The following is a 20,990-nucleotide window of genomic DNA, read 5'->3' as shown; positions in this document are numbered from 1 at the left end:
TGGGCGGCACAAATAGCCGAGGTTCTCGTCGGCGCGCAGCAGTGACGTTACACGCAGTAAGCGCTTAGGACGCGTACGCTCCTCTTCCTTCCTCTTTCTCGACTCCATCTTCGCGGGAGCGGCACAGGCCGCAGTTCAGGTAGAGTTGGGGGCAGGGCTGAGTCCCGAGGGCTTCCTAGCAGGTTGGCTGCGAGGTCAGAGGGCGCGGGAAGAACAGAGGAGGAGAGTCTGCTGTGTGGGCCGGGTTCTTGTCCCCACCCGACCTCCCTGGCAGGCGGGCAGGCCGGCCGGCCCTGTCTTACCCACGTGAGACCTGCGATCGCCCCCGGCCCGCCACCGATTCCCGACGCCCGCTCTCCCAGAATATTCCTTCTCTCACAAGCGTTCCTTTTCCTCAGTCGCCGACATGCAGCTGTTTGTCCGCGCCCAGGAGCTCCACACCCTCGAGGTGACCGGCCGGGAGACTGTCTCCCAGATCAAGGTAAGGCTGCGTGGTGCACCTCGGGCGCCGAATTCGTGTGCTCTTTAACCTCGCTCCCTGCGGGAACGCTCATGAGCCTCATTTTTGCTTGTAGGCTCATGTAGCCTCGCTGGAGGGCATCGCTCCAGAAGATCAAGTCGTGCTCCTGGCGGGCACACCCCTGGAGGATGAGGCTACCCTGGGCCAGTGTGGGGTGGAGGCGCTGTCCACCCTGGAGGTAGCCGCCCGCATGCTTGGAGGTGAGTTGGGGAGGACTCCTTTGAACTGCTTGTAAGCACATAATGAGATCAGTGTCCTTAATCCAGGGTGGTTCTCCTGTTTACCTCAGGATTAACTCCTTTTGTTTGTTTTGTTATCCTCACCCCAGGATACTTTTTCCATTGGTTTTCAGGAGAGTGGGAGGGAGGTGGGGAGGAGGAGAGAGAAACATTGATGTGAGAAAGACACATCCATTGGTTGCCTCCCACATCCACCCCACTGTGCCAGGGATGGAACCTGCAACCCAGGTACATGCTCTTGACCAGGAATTGAACCAGTGACCCTTCTGTGTGCAGGCTTGGCACTAACCACTGACCTGCCTTCCAGGGCAGAATTAACTCTTTTTTAAATTTCTTTATTGTTGAAAGTATTACATATGTCTCCCGCCCCCCCCCCCCCCCCATTGACCTCTCCCTGCCTGCTTCCCCCCTCATCGCCCCCCTACTGTCTGTGTCCTTTGGCATAATTAACTGGAGAGGTCCCTGGAAGATTGAACTAGAGTGTAGTTCTATTTCAGTCACTTACTAGATCTTTGCCTATTTCCCAGGTTCCTCTTTAAAATTAGGAGGTTAGACCAGATCCCCAAGGTGCTCTTCAGTTCTTATTTAAAGTCAAGGGGCTAGACCAGCCATAAACTACGGCCCAAGGGCTGGATCCAGCTCGTTTGAAATGAATAAAACTAAAAAAAAAAAAAGACCGTACCCTTTTATGTAATGATGTTTACTTTGAATTTATATTAGTTCACACAAACACTCCATCCATGCTTTTGTTCCGGCCCTCCGGTCCAGTTTTAGAACCCATTGTGGCCCTCGAGTCAAAAAGTTTGCCCACCCCTGGGCTAGACAATCCTGAAGTGAAACCTAGAACATGTCAGACTAATTCCTGGTCAGATGTCAAATCTCTGCAATTTTGTTCTCATTTCCTGTTGAGCCCAGCTCACCTTTAAAGGCTTGAGTTGAGGGAGAAAGAATTCTGCTGGGTGGGGCCTTCTTGCTCCTAACCGCTTGCTGTCCTTTTCCACCACAGGTAAAGTCCATGGTTCTCTGGCCCGTGCTGGGAAAGTAAGAGGTCAGACCCCCAAGGTAAGTGCAGTATTAGTGGTGTCCTTTGGACTTAGTACTTTACTATTACAGATAAGCTAAGACCCCTGGCTTTTGACCAGTCTTCTCCCTCCCTGGAAATGAACCTGAGGGAAGAGATGGAAGATGTCAACCAGGGTCTGATCAGCCTTCCCTTTCCCAGGTGGCCAAACAGGAGAAAAAGAAGAAGAAGACTGGTCGGGCCAAGCGACGGATGCAGTACAACCGGCGTTTCGTCAATGTTGTGCCCACCTTTGGCAAGAAGAAGGGCCCCAATGCCAACTCTTAAAGTCCTTTGTCATCTGGTTTTCTCTAATAAAGCCACTTAGCCCAGTCATCCAGTTTCATCTTAATTTGCAGGGCCTCAGGGTGAGAGGAGGCTTCCAGGGCTGGTGGTATGTCCACTAGAACAGTGAGGTCTCATTTTGGTTTCCTGATACTGTCAGGTGAGGCAGAGGCCCTTGAGGGATAGAGGGGGTGAGAGGAAAGTGGTAAACTACAAGAAAAGGCTTCCCATGAAAAAAGGTGCCAGTTCTTCCTTCAAATGGAGAGTTGGGGAAATTTCTGATCCCAAATAACTTGATAATTCCCCAAATCCTTCTCTCTCTTTTTTTTTTTTTTGTTTTGTTCTTACTCTTTTAAACAGAAGATAGGAATCATTATGGGTGTTTTATAGAGGCAGCAGTGGAAGGGGAGGAGTTCTAGGAGAAGAAAATGTCAGGGAATGCCAATCTGGCCTTTTCCTGAACTTGGACCAGCTGTGGCCTTAGTGGGGCTCAGTGCAGAAGTTTGGTTTGCCCAGCTTTGGAAAGTATCACTGATATTGGCACTGTGGTGACCTTGTTTGTACTACTGATTGCATGACTGGTCTTGCTAACCTAATCAGAACTCAGGCTGGTCAGTTGATTGTTTCACTGTTCCCAAAAGTTGAGTTCTCTAGAACTGATTTAAGGCTTCCTGCTAGTAACACATGCATACTCACACATTTATTCTAAGGTTTTTGAACCTGCTGCTTCTTAGAATAAAGCCTATAGGATAAAGAAAGACCTTGGGCTCTAGACTTAGACTGCCTTGAGTTTTGATCCTTGCTCCATTTATAATCTATACATATAAAAGCCTAAGTGACTTTTATGACCCAATGACTGGAGTGATCGGTTGCTATGATGTGAACTGACCACCAGAGGGCAAATGCTCAACGCAGGAGCTTCCCCAGCCCGCAGGCCCCCATCACCAGATTGAGCTGGGCTGGAACGGGGAACTGGGGGGAGCTGGGGGTGGGTGGCGGCAGACAGGGCCCCTTTCCCAGGGGGGCCAAGGGCCAGCTCCCTCAGGCCGGTGGCCAACCTCCTGGGTCCCTCCGTCTTCCCTCCCCCTGGCCAGCAGGTCCTGATCACCCGATTGGGGCTGGAACAGGGAACTGGGGGTGGGTGGCAAGAGAAGGGGGAGACGGGGAACCTAGGGACCCCACCCGTACACGAATTTCATGCACGTGGCTTCTAGTTATTTAATATCTCTGGCCAGGTAGCTCAGAGCATTGTCCCAATATGCCAAGGTTGCAGGTTTGATCCCTGCAATGAATTAATGCATAAATATGTGGAGCAACAAATCAATGTTTCTCCCTTACTCGCTAAAATTAATTTTTAAAAGCCTAATTGCCCTGCCTGCATGGTTCAGTGATTCAATTTCCATTCAGGGCACATGCCAGGGGTATGGGCTTGATCCCCAGTGTGAGGTGTACAGGAAGCAGCTGATCAGTGATGAGAGAGAATCATTGATTGGCTGCCTCCTGCATGCCCCCCCACTGGGGATGGAGCCTGCAACCCAGGCATGTGCCCTTGACCGGAATCGAACCTGGGACCCTTCAGTCCACAGGCCAACGCTCTATCCACTGAGCCAAACAGGCTAGGGCATTCATCAACTCACTTTAAACACACTTGAAGGTCATCAAACCCGTCTCAATCTTGGTAGAGAAACATATGATCGTTATTGAAATAAGTACAAGGTATTTTGAAGGCAGAACTGACTGTAGCTGGGATTGGATGTGCAAGATGAGGGACTAAAGAACCAGAGCTTACTGTCAGGGGTCCCCTGGACCAACTCCCCACTCTACCACAAACTGTAAGCTCCATTATGATAGGGCCGCATCTCTGCTCAACGTGGTCCACTTTAACGGTGGATGAACGATAGGTTTGGAGGAAGAAATCAAACAGGAGCTCAGATGTTTGTTAAATATTGCTTTGTTTTGAAGAGGGAAAATGCCGCCAACACACACCCAGTCTAGGCGAGGTACCCCACCTTGGCCTTTCCACTCTCTCCCCTTTGTCCTCTATAAGGCTGTATAGTATAATGGCTGTCCCTACAGCGCAGGGACCCGGCACAATTAACGGCCCAGAGGAGGTGCGTGGCAAAGACCTACTTCTGCCTCTGCGCTTTGCAGCGCCAAGCAGCCGCGCTGGGGCTGGTACCGCGCTCCCACCTCACCGCCGCCTCCTGCGCCGGTCCAGCCGCGACGTGAGGGCGGGGCTTGGATTCCGAGTGTGGGCGGAAGTTGCCGAGAGTCTTCGGGGAGCTTTCAGTAGGCGCTAGGTGAGCCCCACCGAGAGGCGGAAGTCACCGAGAAGCGCCGGAAGTTGCCGAGCTGCGGCCTCTGCGTTCGCGGGTGGCCGGCGGCGCCAGTTGCCATGGAGCCGGCCGGGCCCTGCGGTTTCTGCCCGGCAGCCGAGGCCCAGCCGGCGCGCTACGTCTGCCCCCGCTGTAACGTGCCCTACTGCTCGCTGCGCTGCTACCGGGCGCATGGCACCTGCGCCGAAGACTTCTACCGGGACCAGGTGCTGGGAGAGCTCCGCGGCCGCAGCGCCTCTCCCAGCCGCCTAGCCAGCGCCCTCCGCCGGCTGCGTCAGCAACGCGAGACCGAGGACGAGCCGCAGGACGCAGGCCTCAGCCCGGGCCCGGCGCCCGGCGGCCTCTTGGGACTCTGGGAGCGGCTATCCCCGGCCGAGAAGGCGGCCTTCGAGCAGCTGCTGAACCGTGGCGAGGCCGGGCGGCTGCTGCCCCCGTGGCGGCCGTGGTGGTGGGGGAGCGGGGCCGGGCGACGACTTCTGGAGGAGCTGGATGATACCCCGGGCGGGGAGGCCGCGGAGCTGGAGCCCGACCCTGCGAAGGCGCCGCCAGAACCCGCCAGGGATGCCGCTGCCGCGGAGTCCCCGGCCGCCGCGGATACGGTTCTCGGAGACGCCCCGGGGGCCTGCACGCCCGCTGTGCCCGCCCGGATCCCCACGCTGGCCAGCCTGAGCCGCGGCAGGGTCTCGCCGCTCGTACGCTTCCAGCTGCCCAACGTGCTGTTCGCCTATGCGCACACCCTTGTCTTGTATCATGGCGGCGACGACGCGCTGCTCACCGACTTCTGTGCCACGCTGCTCGGCGTTTCGGGAGCCCTGGGTGCCCAGCAGGCCTTTGCCTCTGCCGAAGAAGCCCTGCAGGCCGCAGCTCACGTGCTTGAAGCGGGCGAGCATCCCCCGGGGCCCCTGGGCACACGGGGTGCCATGCGCGAGGCCGCCCGCATCCTGCTGGGCGAGGGCCCTGCCAACCAGAAGGGCTACACGCTGGCAGCCCTGGGGCACTTGGCGCAGACTCTGGGCCGGGCCCGGAAACGGGCCGAGGCTACTGAGGTGCGAGATCGCCTCTACCGGGCCCGAAAGAAGTGCCAGTTCCTGATGGCTTGGACCAACGAGAATGAGGTGGCCCTCCCGGCCCTGGCTCTGGACTGTGCCAGGGCCCACCGAGCTCACGCTGTAGCCGCGGAAGAGGTGGCAGCCCTCACTGGGGAGCTGGAGCGGCTTTGGGGAGGTCCCCTGCCACCTGCCCCGAGGACACTCATTGAGGAACTCCCCGGCTGAACTGTGGGCTCCTTGTCATCAATAAACCTGTGAATGGTCTGCCCTGTTGGGAGTGCCCATTTCTGAGAGACGGCTGTTGTGCCCACCCACCCGCAGATTCTTGGGCCCGCAAACCTCTCTGCCTCTCCCTAATCAGGGCTGACCCAGCCAAGATTTAAACACCCCTGTCCCAGAAAGGAGAGAAGTGGTACCAAGGGTTCCAGATGTTTATCCAAGAAGGAAGAGCAACCTCCACTCCGATTTTGGGTACTGCCTTCATTTTCTCCTTGCTCTGAGGCTGTCAGCCCTGCCTGTTGGAGCTGGGCAGGACTGAGTGCAGGCTTTTGAGTCCTAGACGGTCCAGGCTCCTGCTGCAGGGTGTGCTGGCAGATGGGTGGGTACGTCCTTCGACCTTGGGTGGGTGGAGCCACTTCAGTAGATGTAAGGCACAATTCGGTAGGGCACACGCCGGCAATATTCACGCCAGGCCAGGCCGTACTTTTGCAGGCACTGCTGCTCGTCCCGGGCCTCACGGTGCACCAGCAGCGCAGTGAAGTAGAGGAGGTAGAAGTAAGGCAGCAGGTGGGACACCCCTGTGGGGAAGGGGGCTCTGTGACCACTCAGCCAGACCCCCAGTTCACAAAGGTTTCCATACATAATAGCTCATGGGCATCAGGGCTCAGTAGTGAAAGGTCCCGGGTCTGCAGCAAGGTGCCAACAGTGCTGTCTGTCCCAGTCACATCCTGAGTCCATCTCCAGCCCCCTGACTACTCCCTCCACTAAGGCGCACCCCTATTCATTCTACACCCAGACTGGGTATCCTGTGGTTTCTAATCCATCTGCCCCCACACACATGCAGTACCTACCCAAGCTACTCACCACAGGGCAAGGACCAGGCCAGAGCCATAATGAGGTCTCCCAGATAGTTGGGATGGCGGACCATACCCCACCACCCAGACACTAGCAGCTGCCTCCCCGTGGCTGTGGAGATGGTCTCAAGGCCTGGGGGAAGACAGGTAGTGGGATGAGTGACCCCCAGGAAGCCCAGCTGCCCCACCTTACTCATGGCAACCTAGAAACACAGCTCACCGGCCACACTGGGGTCAGAAGGGTTCTTTCGGAAGGTGTTTTTCTGGGAATTGGCTCCACGGAAGATGTAGTAACCAACAGCTGAGGGAAAGCATGAGCAGGCAGTCAGGGTTGAGGGCCATAGGCTTCTGCCTGACCCTGATCATCCCCACACAGCCTAAACCCAGTCTGCCTGGACCCCAGGACCCAGCCCCCAGCTTTAGAGAAGAGCATGATGCTTAGCACCTACCTAGTGGGTGCTGAATAAACAATGAATGAGACCAGCTGGCATGGTTCAGTGGTTGAGTGTCAACCTATGAACCAGGAGGTCACAGTTCCATTCCTGGTCAGGGCACATGCCCAGGTTGTGGACTCTATCCCCAGTGTGGGTGTGCAGGAGGCAGCCAATCAATGATTCTCTCTCATCATTGATGTTTCTATCTATCTCTCCCTCTCCTTGCCTCTCTGAAATCAATAAAAATATATAAAACATAAGAAAGGGGAGGGAGAATGATGCATGCACCCAGGCTGCTGCCCGTTCCTGACTGACCATTGACAAGGCAGATGACTGAGGCCGTGGGCAACTCCAGGGGCTGTGGGTGGTACAGCAGGAACTGGGCCTGCAGGCTGTAGGTGAAGGGTACCCAGGCTAGGTCCCCAAAGGCCAGCATGAAGCCAAACCCGTCGTGTGTGATGTCCATGGTGGTGAGTACAGCTTCCTGCAGGGACAGGACCCAGACGCACTTGTAGTCCCTACAAGGTCCTCAGGCAGCTTCCCCTGCTTCCCCTGAGCAGTCCAAGCTCACCTCGTGCCAGAGGGCATCACCCACATAGAGGAGCTGGAAGCCATTGACCAGCCACATGGCCAGGGAGGGACTCCCCCGAAGTTCTGCTTCCTGTACCAGCAGAGCCAGGTTGATGAGGACCTGGGGGTTGGGAGGAGACAGCACAGTCTGTCCCCAGCCCATCTCCACTGAGTGGGCAGCACCCGGGTAGGGCAGTGGCCAGCTTCTCCCCATCTAAGTGTCAGCCACTAACTCTCTAGCTCTTTGTCAAATGAACCCAGCCTGTTCCCAGAGAGCCTGCAATGGAGGCGTTTCCAGCTGTTTTCTCTTGCCTTATCCTGTAGTGTTGTTCCCTTTGGGAGAGCAGCATGGGGCGTAGGCGGGTGCTGCAGGCTTGAGAGTTAAAACGAGCCGAAACCGATTTGGCTCAGTGGATAGAGCATCGGCCTGCGGACTGAAAGGTCCCAGGTTCGATTCCGGTCAAGGGCATGTACCTGGGTTGCGGGCACATCCCCAGTAGGAGGTGCGCAGGAGGCAGCTGATCAATGTTTCTCTCTCATCGATGTTTCTAACTCTCTATCTCTCTCCCTTCCTCTCTGTGAAAAAATCAATAAAATATATTAAAAACAAACAAACAAAAAACGGACCTGGTTTTGAATTAGCTTCCCCACTTAGGCAAGTTGCTTACCCTCTCTAAAGCCCGCCTTCCCCACCTTCATGGTGGAAATGGAGATAATTATGGACCAGCCCTTAGAATTGCCCGAGGACTCATGGGAGTGATGGGAGTGACACACAGTAAGTGCTCACTCAACGATGGTGGCTAGCAGTCAGCCTGTAGTGAGCACCCCCATCTGGCAGCAGTAGCTTAGGTGCTGTTACCCCTTCTAATCCTCATAATAATCTTAGGAAGAAGCTCTTTATCCCGTTTCATACATCAGGACACAGCCTGGCACCTGGCATTCCTCCTGCCTCTGGGTGAGGGTTCCAGGGTGACATGAGGAACCTTTGGGAAACCCTGACCACAGTCCAGCACTGACTATAACCAAGAAACACAGTTGGTATGTCAGTCAAAGACACCAGTGATGGACAGGTTGCTAAACTCTGCTCGGATCTAAGTTCTGCACTACTTTGACTAGCAAGCAGCATAGGACCACTCTCCCTTCTTGAAATAGATTTGTGCACTAGACTGCTTCATTTAAAATTGCACCTCGGCCTGGCTGGGTGGCTCAGGTGGTTGAAGCATCATCCAAACAGTTTGGATTTTGATTCCCAGTCAGTGCAGTTTCCATCCCTGGTCGGGGCGCATGTGGGAGGCAACGGATCAATGTTTCTCTCTCACATCAGTACTTCTCTCTCTCTAAAAATCAATAGAAACAGCCTTGGTGAGGATTAAAAAAAAATTGCACCTCTTCTTTCCTGACTTGCTTTTCTCCATGGTACCCAGCATCCCTGGACATGCTATATATACTTTTTTTTGGTCTGTCTTTCCCATTAGAATGTAGGTTCCATGAGGATAGTTTTTTTTTTCTGTAATTTTTTCTTATATCCCAGCACCTACAGTATTACCTAGGACACATACAGTGGGGCCTTGACTTACAAGTTTAATTTGTTCCGTGACGGAGCTTGTAACTCAGATTACTCGTATGTCAAATCAAAAAGTGAACGAGTGAGACACGTGATGCTGGGCTGATGTTGTGGCGTTCACTGTGACATTTGCTGCGCCAACTAGCAGTGGGGTATCTGAAGCTGGCTCGTAACCCAAATTTTAGCTCGCAACTCAAAGCAAAACATCGGCCGAGAGACGGCTCGTATCTCGAAAAAACTTGTTAGTCAGGACACTTGTAAGTCAAGGCCCCAATGTATTAGATTCAACAAATATTTGTGGAATGAATGAATGATGTCTGGGCAATACTGCACCTGTCCTGCCCAGGAACTGCTCACCCGCCCCACCCCTCCTGCTGGCGCAAGTCCCACTGAGCCATGCCCAGCATACCCAGCCGATGAGGCCAGGCCGCAGTTCGCAGAAGTATTTGCAGTCAAAGGAACCGAAGCGCGGGTTGAGCTCCCGTCCCAAGAAAAAGTCGTAAACGGGATTGCCTGGAGAACAATGGAGAGTGAGGCTGCAAGCTAGCGCCCGTCTGCCTCCATCTGTCCCCACTGGAGCCCCTCTCACCTGAGTTCCCTCCAGGTGCCAGGGCGGAGGCAGGGGCCATTAGCGCCTTCAGATAGAGGAGGAGGCTGAAGATGAAGGCGGTGAGGGTGGCCACCCACGCCAAGGGCAGGAGCATTTCCGTGAGCATTCCCAGGGGTAGCCCAGCCGACACCCCCAGGCCCACCAGCAGGGCTGTCAGCACCAGGGCCTGAAAGCCTGAACCCCAGCACAGGGTGAGTCCTGGGGACTAGCCCCCCATCGCCCCCCCACCCAACACTGCTCTAAGCCAAGAGGTCACAGAGCTCGACCCAAGCCATTTGGCTGACACCTTAGCTTTTAGGTCACGTCAGTGGCTGCTGTGGCGAGAGCAGCAGCAAATGCGGCAGGAAAGGGTGGAGGGCAGGGTGGGCAGGAGAGCGAGACCCCAGGTCTGTCCTGGCGGCACAGGCACCAGAGCCCGGGTCGGGTTAATCCCCGAGACCTGCAGCCCCCCCCCCCCCCCCACCCGCGCAGCTCCAGCGAAGGCCCCGCCCCAGGCACCGTTAATGGGGTAGCGCAGGCGACTCTGGTCCTTCAGTTCCTGGCCCTCGGCCATCTGCAGGCACAAAGGGGCTCCGATGAGGGCTGAGGGTGCCTTTCTTCTCGCTGAGCCCGACCCTCCGCCCTCCTCCCACGCGCGTCCGCGAGGCAGGTCCGCACCTTGCGCGCCGGCAGCAGGTAGAAGGCCGCCTGCAGGCCCAGCCAGGTGAGCCACAGCAGCAGCGCCCCCGGGCTCCACAGCGCCGCGGGCGCCGGCAGGTGGGGGGGCAGACCCAGGAGGCGCGCCGGCCCGGAGCGCGCCACCAGGAGCAGATGGAACATGGTGGCGGGGAGCAGCAGCATCAGCGCCGCAGCGCCTGGGGAAGGGGCCGATCGCGTCAGGGGCCGGCTCCCCAACTCTCCCCACCCCGTTCCCAGCCTCAGCACCCTTCCCTAACTTCCTCCTGGTCCCGCCTCCGGACTCCCCGGACTCTGTCCACTCCACAGACCCCGCCCCCTCCAGACACTCCCTCACAACCCCCTGCCCCCTCAAAGCCCCCCGATTCTGCCCCATCCCCGCTCGTAGCTCACCCCTCCAGTCCCCCTTTGAGGAGCCTCTGGCCCCAGATCCCCCCTTCTTTGCCCCATTACCCAAGGGTCCCCCGAATTCCAGCGGGGCCCGGGAGCCTTGAGGGGCCATGGTCTCCGCTCCGCCGGGAGGTGGGGGTTTACAAAAATCCGTCAAGCAAACACCCTCCACCCCAACCCCCAGATGGGCTCGGTGCCGCGAGGAATCCGTCCCCTGTGGCCAGCACCTGTCCCGGCGGCGCTCGGACACAGCGCATGTCCATCCTGAGGTCTTTAAACGGGCCCGCCCCCGGCCCATCCTGAGCCCAGCAGATCAGCCAATCGGCTCTTGGGGGCGAGTCCGACGCAAGCATCTCAGAGGCAGAGTCTCAGCCTCACAACTCCACCCCAAGTCCCGCCCCTGCAAGCGAGAGGGAGGAGACAGCACATCTTTATTTTTCGGGTCTTGCGGTGAGAGGGGAAGGGCCGCGAGGACTGGAGGTCCAGGGAGGCGCGGGTTGGGGCAGCTGGCCAGCCTGTGCATGACAATGGCCTGGCCTAGCCGCGCTCGCAGATGACCTCTACCACACTGGGTTCCATGGGCACTGGGTCCGGGCATCGCAGGGCAGCTGAGGCCACCACCTCGTCCAGCAGCAGGTGCACAAGCTCCTCGTCAGCCACGAAGCGCCACAGGTAGAGCTGCAGAAAGTGGCAGTCCACCTGCACCTGCTGCAGCCCGAAGCGCCCAAAGGTGCGCAGCCGCACACACTCCAGCAGTGTCTTCAGGCTGATCTTGATGATGCCGGTCAGCACTGACACCTGCAGGAAGGGACACGGGGATGCAGCTCAGGACAGCAGGTGTTGGGGAAGGGCACCCACGTTAGGGCCAGGGACACAATAAGATGCCAGTAGCTGCCATGGCATGGAAAGCCCAGGGAGGGAAGGAGGGATACAAGATTAGCCTCATCATCTGGAGGGAAACCGACAGGGACTGCCCAGCAACCATAGGCAGAGATGGGGGTCAGCAATGACGGGGGACGGGGGGGTTTACTGAGTCAGAAGAACACGGGGTCCCTGAGTGTGGGCTGGGCGGGACTGAGACCATGGTGTGAAGAGGAACCCTGGGGAGGACCCAGGACTGCTGTGGGAAATAGCACAAGAGCCAAAGAGACATACTGAGCAGCACCCACACCCAGGCTGGGAGCACACCAAGGTCGGGGCAAAGGGCCATGGGATGGTGATGGTGGGGCTCTGGATACTCACTACCGGAAACACCCCTCGGACAAAGACTGGGGGGACAGAATGCTAGGGCTCCCTGGCCAGTGTGGGGACCCTGGAAGGGGGGTTCACTGGTGACTTCAAACCTTGTTGAACTCAACAGGGCTGAACACATCAATACGCTCAGAGAACAGCTTCTGGATGTTGCTCAAGAGGTTGGTGTCCATTGGGGCACTGGATGGGGGGTGGGGGGAGACAAGCATTCAGAGCCCACCCTGCACCCGTTAACCTTTGTCCATGCCCCCAGGGGCTAGTCTGACCAGCAGACCTGGGTGTATAGCTGGGTGCATAGCGGCCCTGCTGCCGGGAGCTGCTGTACACAGAGAAGGTCCTCTTGCTGGAGTCACTGCTCTGGGCCTTGCGGACACCCTCTTCGTACAGGAGCCCCACCTGGTGGTGGAAGGAGACACTGCAAAGAGGCCAGAGTACAGGGGACCTCCAGCTCACCATTGCCCTGGGCAAGGGCTAAGGATGCCCTAAGCTACACTCATTTACTACAAGTCACACTTGTTACCAGAGTCACAGGTAGCCCAGGCTTGGTACCTCACTGTTACCCAGTCTCTATTTACAGAAGTAGTGGAGTGGGGTAAAGGTGAGACATAAAGACACTGAGGCCCTTATTTTCTGGGTGACTCGGCCTCAGCTTCCTCATAGAAGGAATGGGGGTGATGATACCACAATCTGGGGCTGAGGAGGAATGAGGTCACGGATGCAGGCACTGCCTGGCCCCTGAAGTCTTGATCCTCAGAAGGTATTTCCCAACACCCCCTCGCCCTGCACCTTCGGGTTCCCCTGGCCAGCACCTGCACATCAATAGCCGTCGTGTCCTCCACCACCCGCTTCATGACAGCGCGCACGTTCCGGGGCTCCAGGGTACTGAGCCAGTCCCGCGTCTCCACACTCTTGCGCAACATCTGCGATATGACCAGGCCCTGCACCTTCACATAGTGGGTCAGCAGCCGCCGTGCCGTCTCCCTGGCCTCTGCACACAGTGTGCTCACAGGTGTCACTGGAGACTGGTCCTGAGCCAGGGATGCAGAGGAAAAAAAGGTAGTGGGTGCTGGGGGAAGCTCAGGGGCCACTGCCAACCAGGAGCTGGGCACAGGCTGGGCATGGGGAGGTTGGGTTGAGCACAGGCAGCTGGCCTGACCATGAGGGCACTGCCTAGCCTGCTTTCCCAGCACCACCCCTCCCCCACCACCCCCCCCCCCCCCCCCCCCCCCGCTATCCTGCTATGAGCTGGCAGTTCACCTGCACCAGAAACTGTTCATCAGTGAGGGTGAGAATGTAGGAGATGGTGGCCGTCTCATAGTCCAGGCAGAGGCGGGAGAGGAGCAGGAGCAGGGCAGGTGGTGTGGCACCCCCTTTCTCCCCAGGGCTGTCACAGAAGCTCTGAGCCGTCTGGCACATGGACCGGATGAAACCCACGATGAGGCCCTCACGGACGCCCTGGCTGCAGAACTCGCCCTGTGAGGAGGAAGGGCCGGGTATACACAGGTCCCCTCTTCCAGGCAGGGGCTACTAGTGATCCTCTGCTGGAACCCTAAATCTAAATGCCCTGGCCCTTCCCCATCCCTCCAGGCTCTGCCAGTATTCCTCATGACAGCCTGAAACCACATCTAGAGTGCCTGGGGGCAAGCACTGTGTGCCCTGATGACTACCAATCTGCAGAATGAATAAAAGAATGCCCAGAAAAAGAAAGTGCCCAGGGGCAGGCCATACCCGGAAGTAGGGCTTGTTGGAGAAAGACACCTCCTTGGCGGTGAAGAGGTGTACAGCAGCCAGCGAGGCCTTGATGTGGCTCAGGATGGAGCTGGCCACATTGGCCAGCAACTCGGCCAGGCCAGGGCCTTCCTTCCCAGCCAAGCGAGGTGCAGCCAGCGCCTGCCGCACATCGGTTAGGCAGCCCAGGAAGGCCGCCCGCAGGCCCTGCAAGTGGTGGCCCAGGCGCTCCCGGGCTACTCGCTCCACGATCTCCGTGGCAGCGTCGGCCAGCCCAGCAGCAGCAAGCAGAGCGCCAGGTGCTCGCAGGCGCCGGTGGAAGCGGTCTAGTGCCCGCACCAGCAGCGAGTTGTCACTGCCACCTTGCTCCTGCGCCAGCCGCCTCTCCACCAGCGCAAAGTAGCAGCCGCCCAGCTCCTGGGCAAAGGCTGCCAGCTTCTCCGCACCTGCTGGGCCCTGGGCCGCAAACAGCTCCTGGTAGGCTGTGGCCACCTGGCAGAGGCCACCCACAAAGCCGCTGCCTCCGTGATCGGTAAATTCTAACACATCAGGGGCAGGAGGGGAGGGCCCCAGCTCTGCCTCCAGGCTTCTCAGCTCTTCCTCCAGCCGCCCTCGGGCATGTGCCAGGAACTCCTCACACAGCTCCTCTGCGGGCTCGCCCAGGGCCAGCAGCAGCTCCACGCATTCCGCCTGCTCAGGGGCACCGGAGCCGCCCTCCCTACCGGGAGGAAGATGGCAGGGTAGAGCAAGAAGACAGAATTTGGGGTGGGGCTGGGGGAGAAGGGCAAGTGCAGGGCAGGGGTAAGATGGGGGCCCAGAGGCCACACCTGAAGCGCTGCCGTAGCTGCTGGGCCAGGCGAGCTGTGATGACTTGGCAGTCGTCCTGGATGGCACGGAAGGAGGGCAGGTGCTGGTACTGCTGCAGCACGGCTCGCGCACGGCCCTGGTAGCGCACCGCCTGCCCATAGGCGCCTAGCTCCACGCACTTGGTGAGGCGCGAGGGCAGCTCGAAGAGGAACTGCAGCTTCCGCAGCAGAGCGTGGACCCCTGGGGGGCGAGGGCAGGTGGTGTCAGCCTCAAAGCCCCGAGGGCGGCCCACTTTAGCACCTTCTCTGGGGCAGCGCCCACCTGCCAGCTTGGTGATGCGCTCGTGGCGGTCCTGCAGTGTGGCACTGATGCGCGCGCTGAAGTCTGTGATCACAGCCATGTTGGTGGCCAGCCGGTCCATCTCATCCTCCATCTTCCGGAAATCATTCTTCATCTTGCGAATGGTGTCTGCCAGGGCAAAGACGCAGGAGAGGGAAAAGGAGATAGGGGGGCGCAGTGACAGGCGCAGCACTCAGCCTGAGGACACAGCACAGGTGCTCTCACACACGCCCTCTTCCCAAAGGCCCTGAGCCCACTACCGCCCTGAGGCAGTGAGGGCTGCACTGACGTTTGGCGTGACGCGGCTGCCATGGTGCTGGGTCACAGTAAGTGGGGGAGGGGTATTATGCCAACGCAGCAGGTGTTTTCCGAGCACCCCTGTGTGCCCCTAGCCCTGGGGCAGTGGGGAGGCAGCTCACACTTCCTGCCCCCGGGAGACGCCCAGAGCCAAAGGAGGGCACAGGGCACCTGCAGAGACCTGTCTGCTCTTTCCCAGGGGCATCCTCCGTGCCCAGTGCACTGCCTGGCACTGAGGAGACAATAAATACTTGTCCACCTTTATCTCCTTCAGACTTCCCAACCCTTTACCTGCCTCCAGAACATGGTCGGTCTTCTCAGAAGGGTCTTTCCCTTTTGTCCGACAGAAACCTGACCAAGGAGGCTGCTCTTCCTCCCACACCCAGGCACCTCAGGGCCTGGCCCCGACACCTTAACGCTCCCAGACAGCCCCACTCCTCCTCCCTGCAAGACCCCTGCTTCTTTGAAGACCACGCCATCAAACGACCCCCCTCCCCGTTGCTGTCCCTGTGTCCTCCTTCCATGCCTCTCGGTTCTGATCAGTCACCTCCTTGTGGACTCAAACACCCCTTCGATGAGCCTGGGGGACACCCTCGACTCTCTGTTCTCTGACCGTCTCACTTCCACCTTCTCGCCTCTGCCTCATCTTTGCCACTCTCCCCTTGTCCTCAGCAAGAACTGCCTCTCCTGCCGAAACTGGTTTGGCTCAGTGGATAGAGCGTCAGCCTTCGGAATCAAGGGTCCCGGGTTCGATTCCGGTCAAGGGCATGTACCTTGGTTGCGGGCACGTCCCCAGTAGGGGGCGTGCAGGAGGCAGCTGATCGATGTTTCTCTCTCATCGATGTTTCTAACTCTCTATCCCTCTCCCTTCTTCTCTGTAAAAAATAAATAAAATATATTAAAAAAAAAAAAAAAAACTGCCTCTCCTCACCAGGGGTTGACCATGCAACCTTGGCATATTGGGAGACACTCTAACCAACACAGCTGGCCAGCCAGGGCATCTTTGTGTCCCTTAATATCACACATTTTCTGTTTCTTTGCTTAATTACAAAGACGAAAGGGCCCCGGCCGGTGTGGGTCAGTGGTTGAACATTGACCCAGGAACCAACAGGTTGCTCCTTCGATTCCTGGTTTCCCCAGTCAGGGCCATGCAGGAGGCAGCCAACTGAGGATGTTCCTCTCCCATCAATGCTTCTCTCTCTCCGTCCCTCTCCCTTCCTCTCTTGGAATTAAGGACAGGATGCAGGAAAGAAGGAAGGAAGGAGGGTAGAGGCAAGCCCATCCTCAAGACAGACCTGGACCAGAGAAGAAAGCTATCACTAATGAAAGGAGCTAACCCTGATGGAGGCATCCTTAGTGCCAGGTATTCCCAGCACAGCAGAGTCATTAACTTCATTTTCTCCTTCCTCCCCTGGGGTGCTCAAAACAACACTCTGGCCCTGTGTGGTTTGGCTCAGTGGACAGAGCATTGGACTGTGGACTAGACGGTCCCGGGTTCGATTCCAGTCAAGGGCACATGCTCAGGTTGCGGGCTCGATCCCCAAGGGGGGGGGGGGGGGCGTGCAGGAGGCAGCCAGTCAATGATGCTCTTTCATCATTGATGTTTCTATCTCTCTCCCTCTCTCAAATCAATAAAAATATTTTTTTAAAAACACAACACTCTGAGAGCAGCTGGAATTTGGATCTCCTCCTTCTGAACCCCTTGACAGCTCTCAGGGGAGGAACCGGGGAGGTGGGACGGAGAGGGCGCGTCCCGGGGGACTCACCTGTGGCCGAGATGAACTTGTTGTAGTTCTCATAGACCAGGGTCTGCATGTCGCTGTCCAGGGCCCGGATCTGCCGCACCATGTCCGTCTCGCTGTCCATCAGCTGGGCCAGGGGGCACTCTCTGCGCAGCTGGAGGAAACGGGGTGTGTAGTGCCCAGGTCAGAGGGTTCTCGTGTCCCCAACCCTTGCCCCGAACTGGAAGGCTTTCGGTGCAAGAAAACCCTTTCCCCACCCTCGTCAGGAACCCGAAATGGCGTCTATAGTGGCACAGCTCAGGGGTTACTAGGTTTGGGGAACCATATTTGGGGTTTGTCAGCCTTTGAAGTCCTCAGATTCACCCAGGGCCCAGCTCCGAGCTGAGAGCGGCGGGGCCACGCCCACGACCCGCCTGTCAGCTCAGGGGGCTCAGACCCACCCAGACCCGCCCACGCCCCCTCGGGCTCCAGCTTCGCGCCGGCTGCCTGGCCGAGGGTCGGCTTCCTTTCACGACCCCCTGCTTCTTTCACCTCCGTAACAGAGTCGGCGGCATGTTCTGGGGGGTGCACTATATCGGGGCCTGGTTCCCCCCACATAAACTTACCTTGTCCAGATACACTTCCGGGTCGAAGTGCGCCCCGTTGAGATCTGTCGGGTCCAGGGGGTCCGACCCCGGGGGGCGCCCCGCCGCCTCCCCCTCCGAGAGGCCGTAGTAAAGCTTCAGCATCCCGTGCGCCTTCCTGCGACGCTCCGGAGCCTCGGCCTCGGGCCCCTCCGGGGAGTCCCCAGGACCAGAGCCCGGGCCGGGCCCCGCGGCAGCAGCCGCCATCGCCCCCACTGCAGCCCCCCGGAGTGAGGCTGGGAAGGGGCCTGGGAGGAGGCACTTCCGGGAATCCTAAAGTGGTGGAAACGAGGTAGTCCTTCAGGTGAAACCTTCCCCCGCCGTCCTGGGTCCTTCGAGATTAGAGTTCCCCCGCATCTTTCCTCCTCGAGCGAAGAGGTTCCGAGAGAGGCCTTGGTTCCCCCAGCTTCTCAGTGGAGGGAAGGCAGGCAGGTAGTGGCTCCCAACCCCGCTCCCCCGCTCCCTCGCCCCCCTCCTCCCCCGCTCTCCCCCCTACCCCGAAGACAGGACCCGCTCTCTGTAGAGCCAGAGAGCTTGTGCCTGGCCTCCTGCCACTGCCTGGGTTCCATTGCCACCCCAATCCCCAAAATTGGGGTACATTCTTTACAGGGGAGTTGCGAGAGTTAAATGCACTTACAGTACGCCACTCGGAGCCTCTAGAGCAGCGTCTGGAAGCCTGGTTCTCTGACGTGCATCAGAATGACCTGTGGTGTGTTTTGAGACTGGGCTTCCCCCCAGACCGGGCTCCTTTTAAAAAGTCCCCAGGGAGTTCTGGTGCACTTACATATACCGTGTTTAGATCTTAAGTGACTGATAGGATGTGCTGAGTGAGGGGTCGAGTGGAGACTTGACAATAATTCTCAGGTTTGACGGGTAAAGGTGCCGGCTCACCAAGATGAAGAGCTCAAGAGGACAGCGAGTGACTAGGAGTTCAAACTGAGACCTGCTGAGTTTGAATGGAACCGTGACCGTTTGGTGCAGGGGAGGACGCTCTGATGGTATGGCGTCGTCCATGCACTGAGAGGTTGTAGGTTCAATTCCCAGTCAGCACAGCACATATGTCCAGTTTGCCAGCTCGATCCCCAGTAGGGACCATGAAAGAGGCAGCCAATTGATGTTCCTCTCTCTAAAATAAACAAAAGCATATATATGTATATGTACATTTTAAATGGCATTGAGCTGGGAGCCCTAATATAAAAACGTTTATTTGTATTCAAAGGAGAACTGAGGTGCAAACAATTGTTTCAACAGTGGGACCATGGCTGGTCTCCCCTTTAATGTGTCAGGAGAGAGCTCTGAGGGGCTGTTGTGATTAGTGACACTGGGCAGCAAGCATGGATGGAGAGGTCAGGCTCTAACCCCACCCACTGGAGGCAGAAGGCTTTGGGCCATGACCTGACCTGGGACCTAATGTCCCGGGCAGACAGGCAGGTGGCAACGGGGGTGGACAAGTTCAACATTAAGTCCTCCCTCTTCTACTTTAGTTGCTGGGAACTTATATGTCCCTTTACACCATTTCTGGCCATTTTTCAGGCTTATTTTGTTGACAGTCTTGGAGTTTTATTTTTTTTAAATAAATTTGATTTTTTTACAGAGAGGAAGGGAGAAACATCGATCAGCTGCCTCCTGCACGCCCCCTACTGGGGATGTGCCCGCAACCAAGGTACATGCCCTTGACCGGAATTGAAACTGGGACCCTTCAGTCCGCAGGCCGACGCTCTATCCACTGAGCCAAACCAGTTAGGGCTTGGAGTTTTTGTTGTTTTTAAAAAAAATATTTTTATTGATTTCAGAGAGGGAGAGAAAAACATCAATGATAAGAATCATTGATTGGTTACCTCCTGCATGCCCCACACTAGGTGCTGAGCCCACAACCCAGGCATGTGAGGAATCGAACCCATGACCTCCTGGTTCATAGGCTGACGCTCAACCACTGAGCCACACTGGCCAGGGGAGTTTTTTCCTCTTACATGTAGGGAGGAAATGTTTTCTTCTTGGCTTCTGTCCCTTCTTATTCGACAGCCGCAGGTAGAATTAGAATTAGATTGTAGTCTTAGTTCTGACTCCCTCACTCATCAGCTGTGAAAGCTTGAGCTGCCAAGCCCTCCCTGTACCCCCGATTCGTGTGTAAAATAGGATTTATGCCACCAGCCCCAGCTTTCTCATGGGATTCCTGGAATGAGAGACAATGGGTGTGAAAATCTCTGAGTGCTGGAAGGTGGCAGAGGGGGAAGCTGGTCAGATCAGGTCCTTGAACATCTGGGTAGAGGACTGAAAACCCGTTTTTCTTAGGGCCACACCTAAGGAGGGCAGGGGGAAGGCCCCAGGACAGCCCTGGAAGATCTGCCATCCCTCTCCTTCCCTTGGTTCTTCTCTGTTAGGTGTTGAAGCAAATAACCTGGAGCTTGTGAGCCCAGGCCTCGCCTCACCTGGGACCCCCTCCCACCCCCCCGTCCCCCTTTCCTGAGCTGCAGTTCTTCATCTGTAGCGTGCCCACACTAACTCCTCGTGGAACTGTTGAGAGGACTCGGTGAGAAGACATGCAAAGTGTGGAGGTGGGATGATGTGGAGACGCTGTCCCTTCAACACAAGACCCTACTGATCTATACCTTTAGCCCACCGCCCCTCCACAATTCAGAGTGCCCCTGGCCACCCATGAAACTCCTGTATTGGCTGGAACCAGCCTGTGTTCTAGAATCTTGTCTCCTAAATGTCCTCCTGGTTCTAGAATCCCACTGCTATTTGAGACGGCACACTCTAGAAGCAGAGGGGTCAGCTGCTCGTGCTGGGCGTCGTCTGCTCGCTTAAGCTCCACCGACCTGAGTCTGTGCTGCCGCCAGGATGCGATGGCGGGACCGTATTGCTGTGCTCTTCTTCCCGAAAGGCATGATGCTCACCGTGGCTGCACTGCTGCTCTTCCTTATGCACCTAGGCATCTTTGCCAGTGACGTGTACAACTTCTGCTACACCTACCACTACGACCGCATGAGCTTCCGCTACACAGTTGTCCTGATGGTAGGCCAGGGCAGGGGCTCAAGGGCTGGTTGGGGGAGGCCCAGGGGCTGATGGAAACCCCAGTTGTGCCAGGGGGTCACTATCCCACTGGATGGGGCCTACAGTTCTCCAAGGTGATCAGCATCTGCTGGGCCGCCATGGGGTCACTCTACGCTGAGATGGAAGATTACAAGCTTGTTCGGAGCTTTGCCCTGACCATCCTGAGTGAGTGAGGGAATGGGGACCTTTGGAACCCTGGAAAGTGGCAGGGAAGGCTGATGGGGGCTCTCTCCTCCGCTCAGTGCTCAACGGAACCATGTTCTTCAACCGCCTGTCCCTGGAGTTTCTGGCCATGCAGTACCGGGAGGAGAGCCACTAAGGCTGGGGAATTGGGTTGAGAAGGG

General features: G+C 57.3%; 5 protein-coding genes across 7 annotated transcripts; 3 read left to right on the top strand and 2 right to left on the bottom strand.

The window, feature by feature from the left end:
• Positions 1-31: 31 nt before the first annotated feature.
• FAU (FAU ubiquitin like and ribosomal protein S30 fusion) lies at positions 32-2,155 on the top strand. The gene is made up of 5 exons (XM_070427470.1): positions 32-139; positions 399-481; positions 576-720; positions 1,766-1,821; positions 1,982-2,155. The coding sequence occupies exons 2-5, from the start codon at positions 407-409 to the stop codon at positions 2,105-2,107; spliced, it is 402 nt and encodes a 133-aa protein (XP_070283571.1). The 5' UTR covers positions 32-139; positions 399-406; the 3' UTR covers positions 2,108-2,155.
• A 2,157-nt stretch (positions 2,156-4,312) lies between these two features.
• On the top strand, positions 4,313-5,753 carry ZNHIT2 (zinc finger HIT-type containing 2). Its single transcript, XM_070427461.1, has one exon. It carries the CDS (start codon positions 4,500-4,502, stop codon positions 5,712-5,714), a length of 1,215 nt encoding a protein of 404 aa, XP_070283562.1. The 5' UTR covers positions 4,313-4,499; the 3' UTR covers positions 5,715-5,753.
• A 153-nt stretch (positions 5,754-5,906) lies between these two features.
• TM7SF2 (transmembrane 7 superfamily member 2) lies at positions 5,907-11,164 on the bottom strand. Of its 3 annotated transcripts, none has more exons than XM_070427460.1 (10): positions 10,869-11,093; positions 10,398-10,594; positions 10,239-10,293; positions 9,720-9,914; positions 9,540-9,643; positions 7,568-7,687; positions 7,312-7,480; positions 6,783-6,863; positions 6,573-6,695; positions 5,907-6,286 (listed from the first exon to the last, which is right to left on the bottom strand). In XM_070427460.1, the coding sequence occupies exons 1-10, from the start codon at positions 10,915-10,917 to the stop codon at positions 6,126-6,128; spliced, it is 1,254 nt and encodes a 417-aa protein (XP_070283561.1). In that variant the 5' UTR covers positions 10,918-11,093; the 3' UTR covers positions 5,907-6,125. The 3 variants fall into 3 exon arrangements, with proteins under 3 accessions (XP_070283561.1, XP_070283559.1, XP_070283560.1); XM_070427459.1 differs by having other exon boundaries at positions 6,213-6,286; positions 6,560-6,695; positions 10,869-11,164; XM_070427458.1 differs by lacking the exon at positions 6,573-6,695 and having other exon boundaries at positions 10,869-11,164.
• Positions 11,165-11,217: 53 nt separating this feature from the next.
• On the bottom strand, positions 11,218-17,894 carry VPS51 (VPS51 subunit of GARP complex). Its single transcript, XM_070427457.1, has 10 exons — positions 17,575-17,894; positions 16,994-17,123; positions 14,913-15,059; positions 14,612-14,831; positions 13,785-14,502; positions 13,314-13,529; positions 12,866-13,084; positions 12,331-12,452; positions 12,149-12,236; positions 11,218-11,603 (listed from the first exon to the last, which is right to left on the bottom strand). Exons 1-10 carry the CDS (start codon positions 17,797-17,799, stop codon positions 11,343-11,345), a joined length of 2,346 nt encoding a protein of 781 aa, XP_070283558.1. The 5' UTR covers positions 17,800-17,894; the 3' UTR covers positions 11,218-11,342.
• Positions 13,096-20,971, top strand: TMEM262 (transmembrane protein 262). The gene is made up of 4 exons (XM_070427462.1): positions 13,096-13,112; positions 20,433-20,607; positions 20,712-20,811; positions 20,889-20,971. The coding sequence occupies exons 1-4, from the start codon at positions 13,096-13,098 to the stop codon at positions 20,963-20,965; spliced, it is 369 nt and encodes a 122-aa protein (XP_070283563.1). The 3' UTR covers positions 20,966-20,971.
• The last annotated feature ends 19 nt before the right edge of the window (positions 20,972-20,990 follow it).

This window comes from Myotis yumanensis, unplaced genomic scaffold, assembly GCF_028538775.1.
Source record: "Myotis yumanensis isolate MYYU_CA2020_CCGP unplaced genomic scaffold, mMyoYum1.0.hap1 SCAF_10, whole genome shotgun sequence".
NCBI lineage: Eukaryota > Metazoa > Chordata > Mammalia > Chiroptera > Vespertilionidae > Myotis > Myotis yumanensis.
This window is presented reverse-complemented; position numbering and strand designations above follow the sequence as displayed.

What these genes read in the sequence shown, in the direction of transcription:
- ZNHIT2 (XM_070427461.1), top strand. Translation starts at nt 4,500, where the DNA reads ATGGAGCCGGCCGGGCCCTGCGGTTTCTGCCCGGCAGCCGAGGCCCAG.
- TMEM262 (XM_070427462.1), top strand. An exon ending in GCTACACAGTTGTCCTGATG is followed by an intron (nt 20,608 to 20,711) that starts GTAGGCCAGGGC and finishes TGGGGCCTACAG; the next exon opens with TTCTCCAAGGTGATCAGCAT. An exon ending in CTTTGCCCTGACCATCCTGA is followed by an intron (nt 20,812 to 20,888) that starts GTGAGTGAGGGA and finishes TCCTCCGCTCAG; the next exon opens with TGCTCAACGGAACCATGTTC.
- VPS51 (XM_070427457.1), bottom strand. Translation starts at nt 17,799, where the DNA reads ATGGCGGCTGCTGCCGCGGGGCCCGGCCCGGGCTCTGGTCCTGGGGAC. An exon ending in CGGAAGTGTATCTGGACAAG is followed by an intron (nt 17,124 to 17,574) that starts GTAAGTTTATGT and finishes CGTTTCCTCCAG; the next exon opens with CTGCGCAGAGAGTGCCCCCT. An exon ending in CAGCTACGGCAGCGCTTCAG is followed by an intron (nt 14,503 to 14,611) that starts GTGTGGCCTCTG and finishes TCCTCCCGGTAG; the next exon opens with GGAGGGCGGCTCCGGTGCCC.
- FAU (XM_070427470.1), top strand. Translation starts at nt 407, where the DNA reads ATGCAGCTGTTTGTCCGCGCCCAGGAGCTCCACACCCTCGAGGTGACC. An exon ending in AGCCGCCCGCATGCTTGGAG is followed by an intron (nt 721 to 1,765) that starts GTGAGTTGGGGA and finishes TTTCCACCACAG; the next exon opens with GTAAAGTCCATGGTTCTCTG. An exon ending in TAAGAGGTCAGACCCCCAAG is followed by an intron (nt 1,822 to 1,981) that starts GTAAGTGCAGTA and finishes TCCCTTTCCCAG; the next exon opens with GTGGCCAAACAGGAGAAAAA.
- TM7SF2 (XM_070427458.1), bottom strand. Translation starts at nt 11,103, where the DNA reads ATGGGCCGGGGGCGGGCCCGTTTAAAGACCTCAGGATGGACATGCGCT. An exon ending in GGCACCTGGAGGGAACTCAG is followed by an intron (nt 9,644 to 9,719) that starts GTGAGAGGGGCT and finishes ATTGTTCTCCAG; the next exon opens with GCAATCCCGTTTACGACTTT. An exon ending in GTGATGCCCTCTGGCACGAG is followed by an intron (nt 7,481 to 7,567) that starts GTGAGCTTGGAC and finishes CTGTCCCTGCAG; the next exon opens with GAAGCTGTACTCACCACCAT.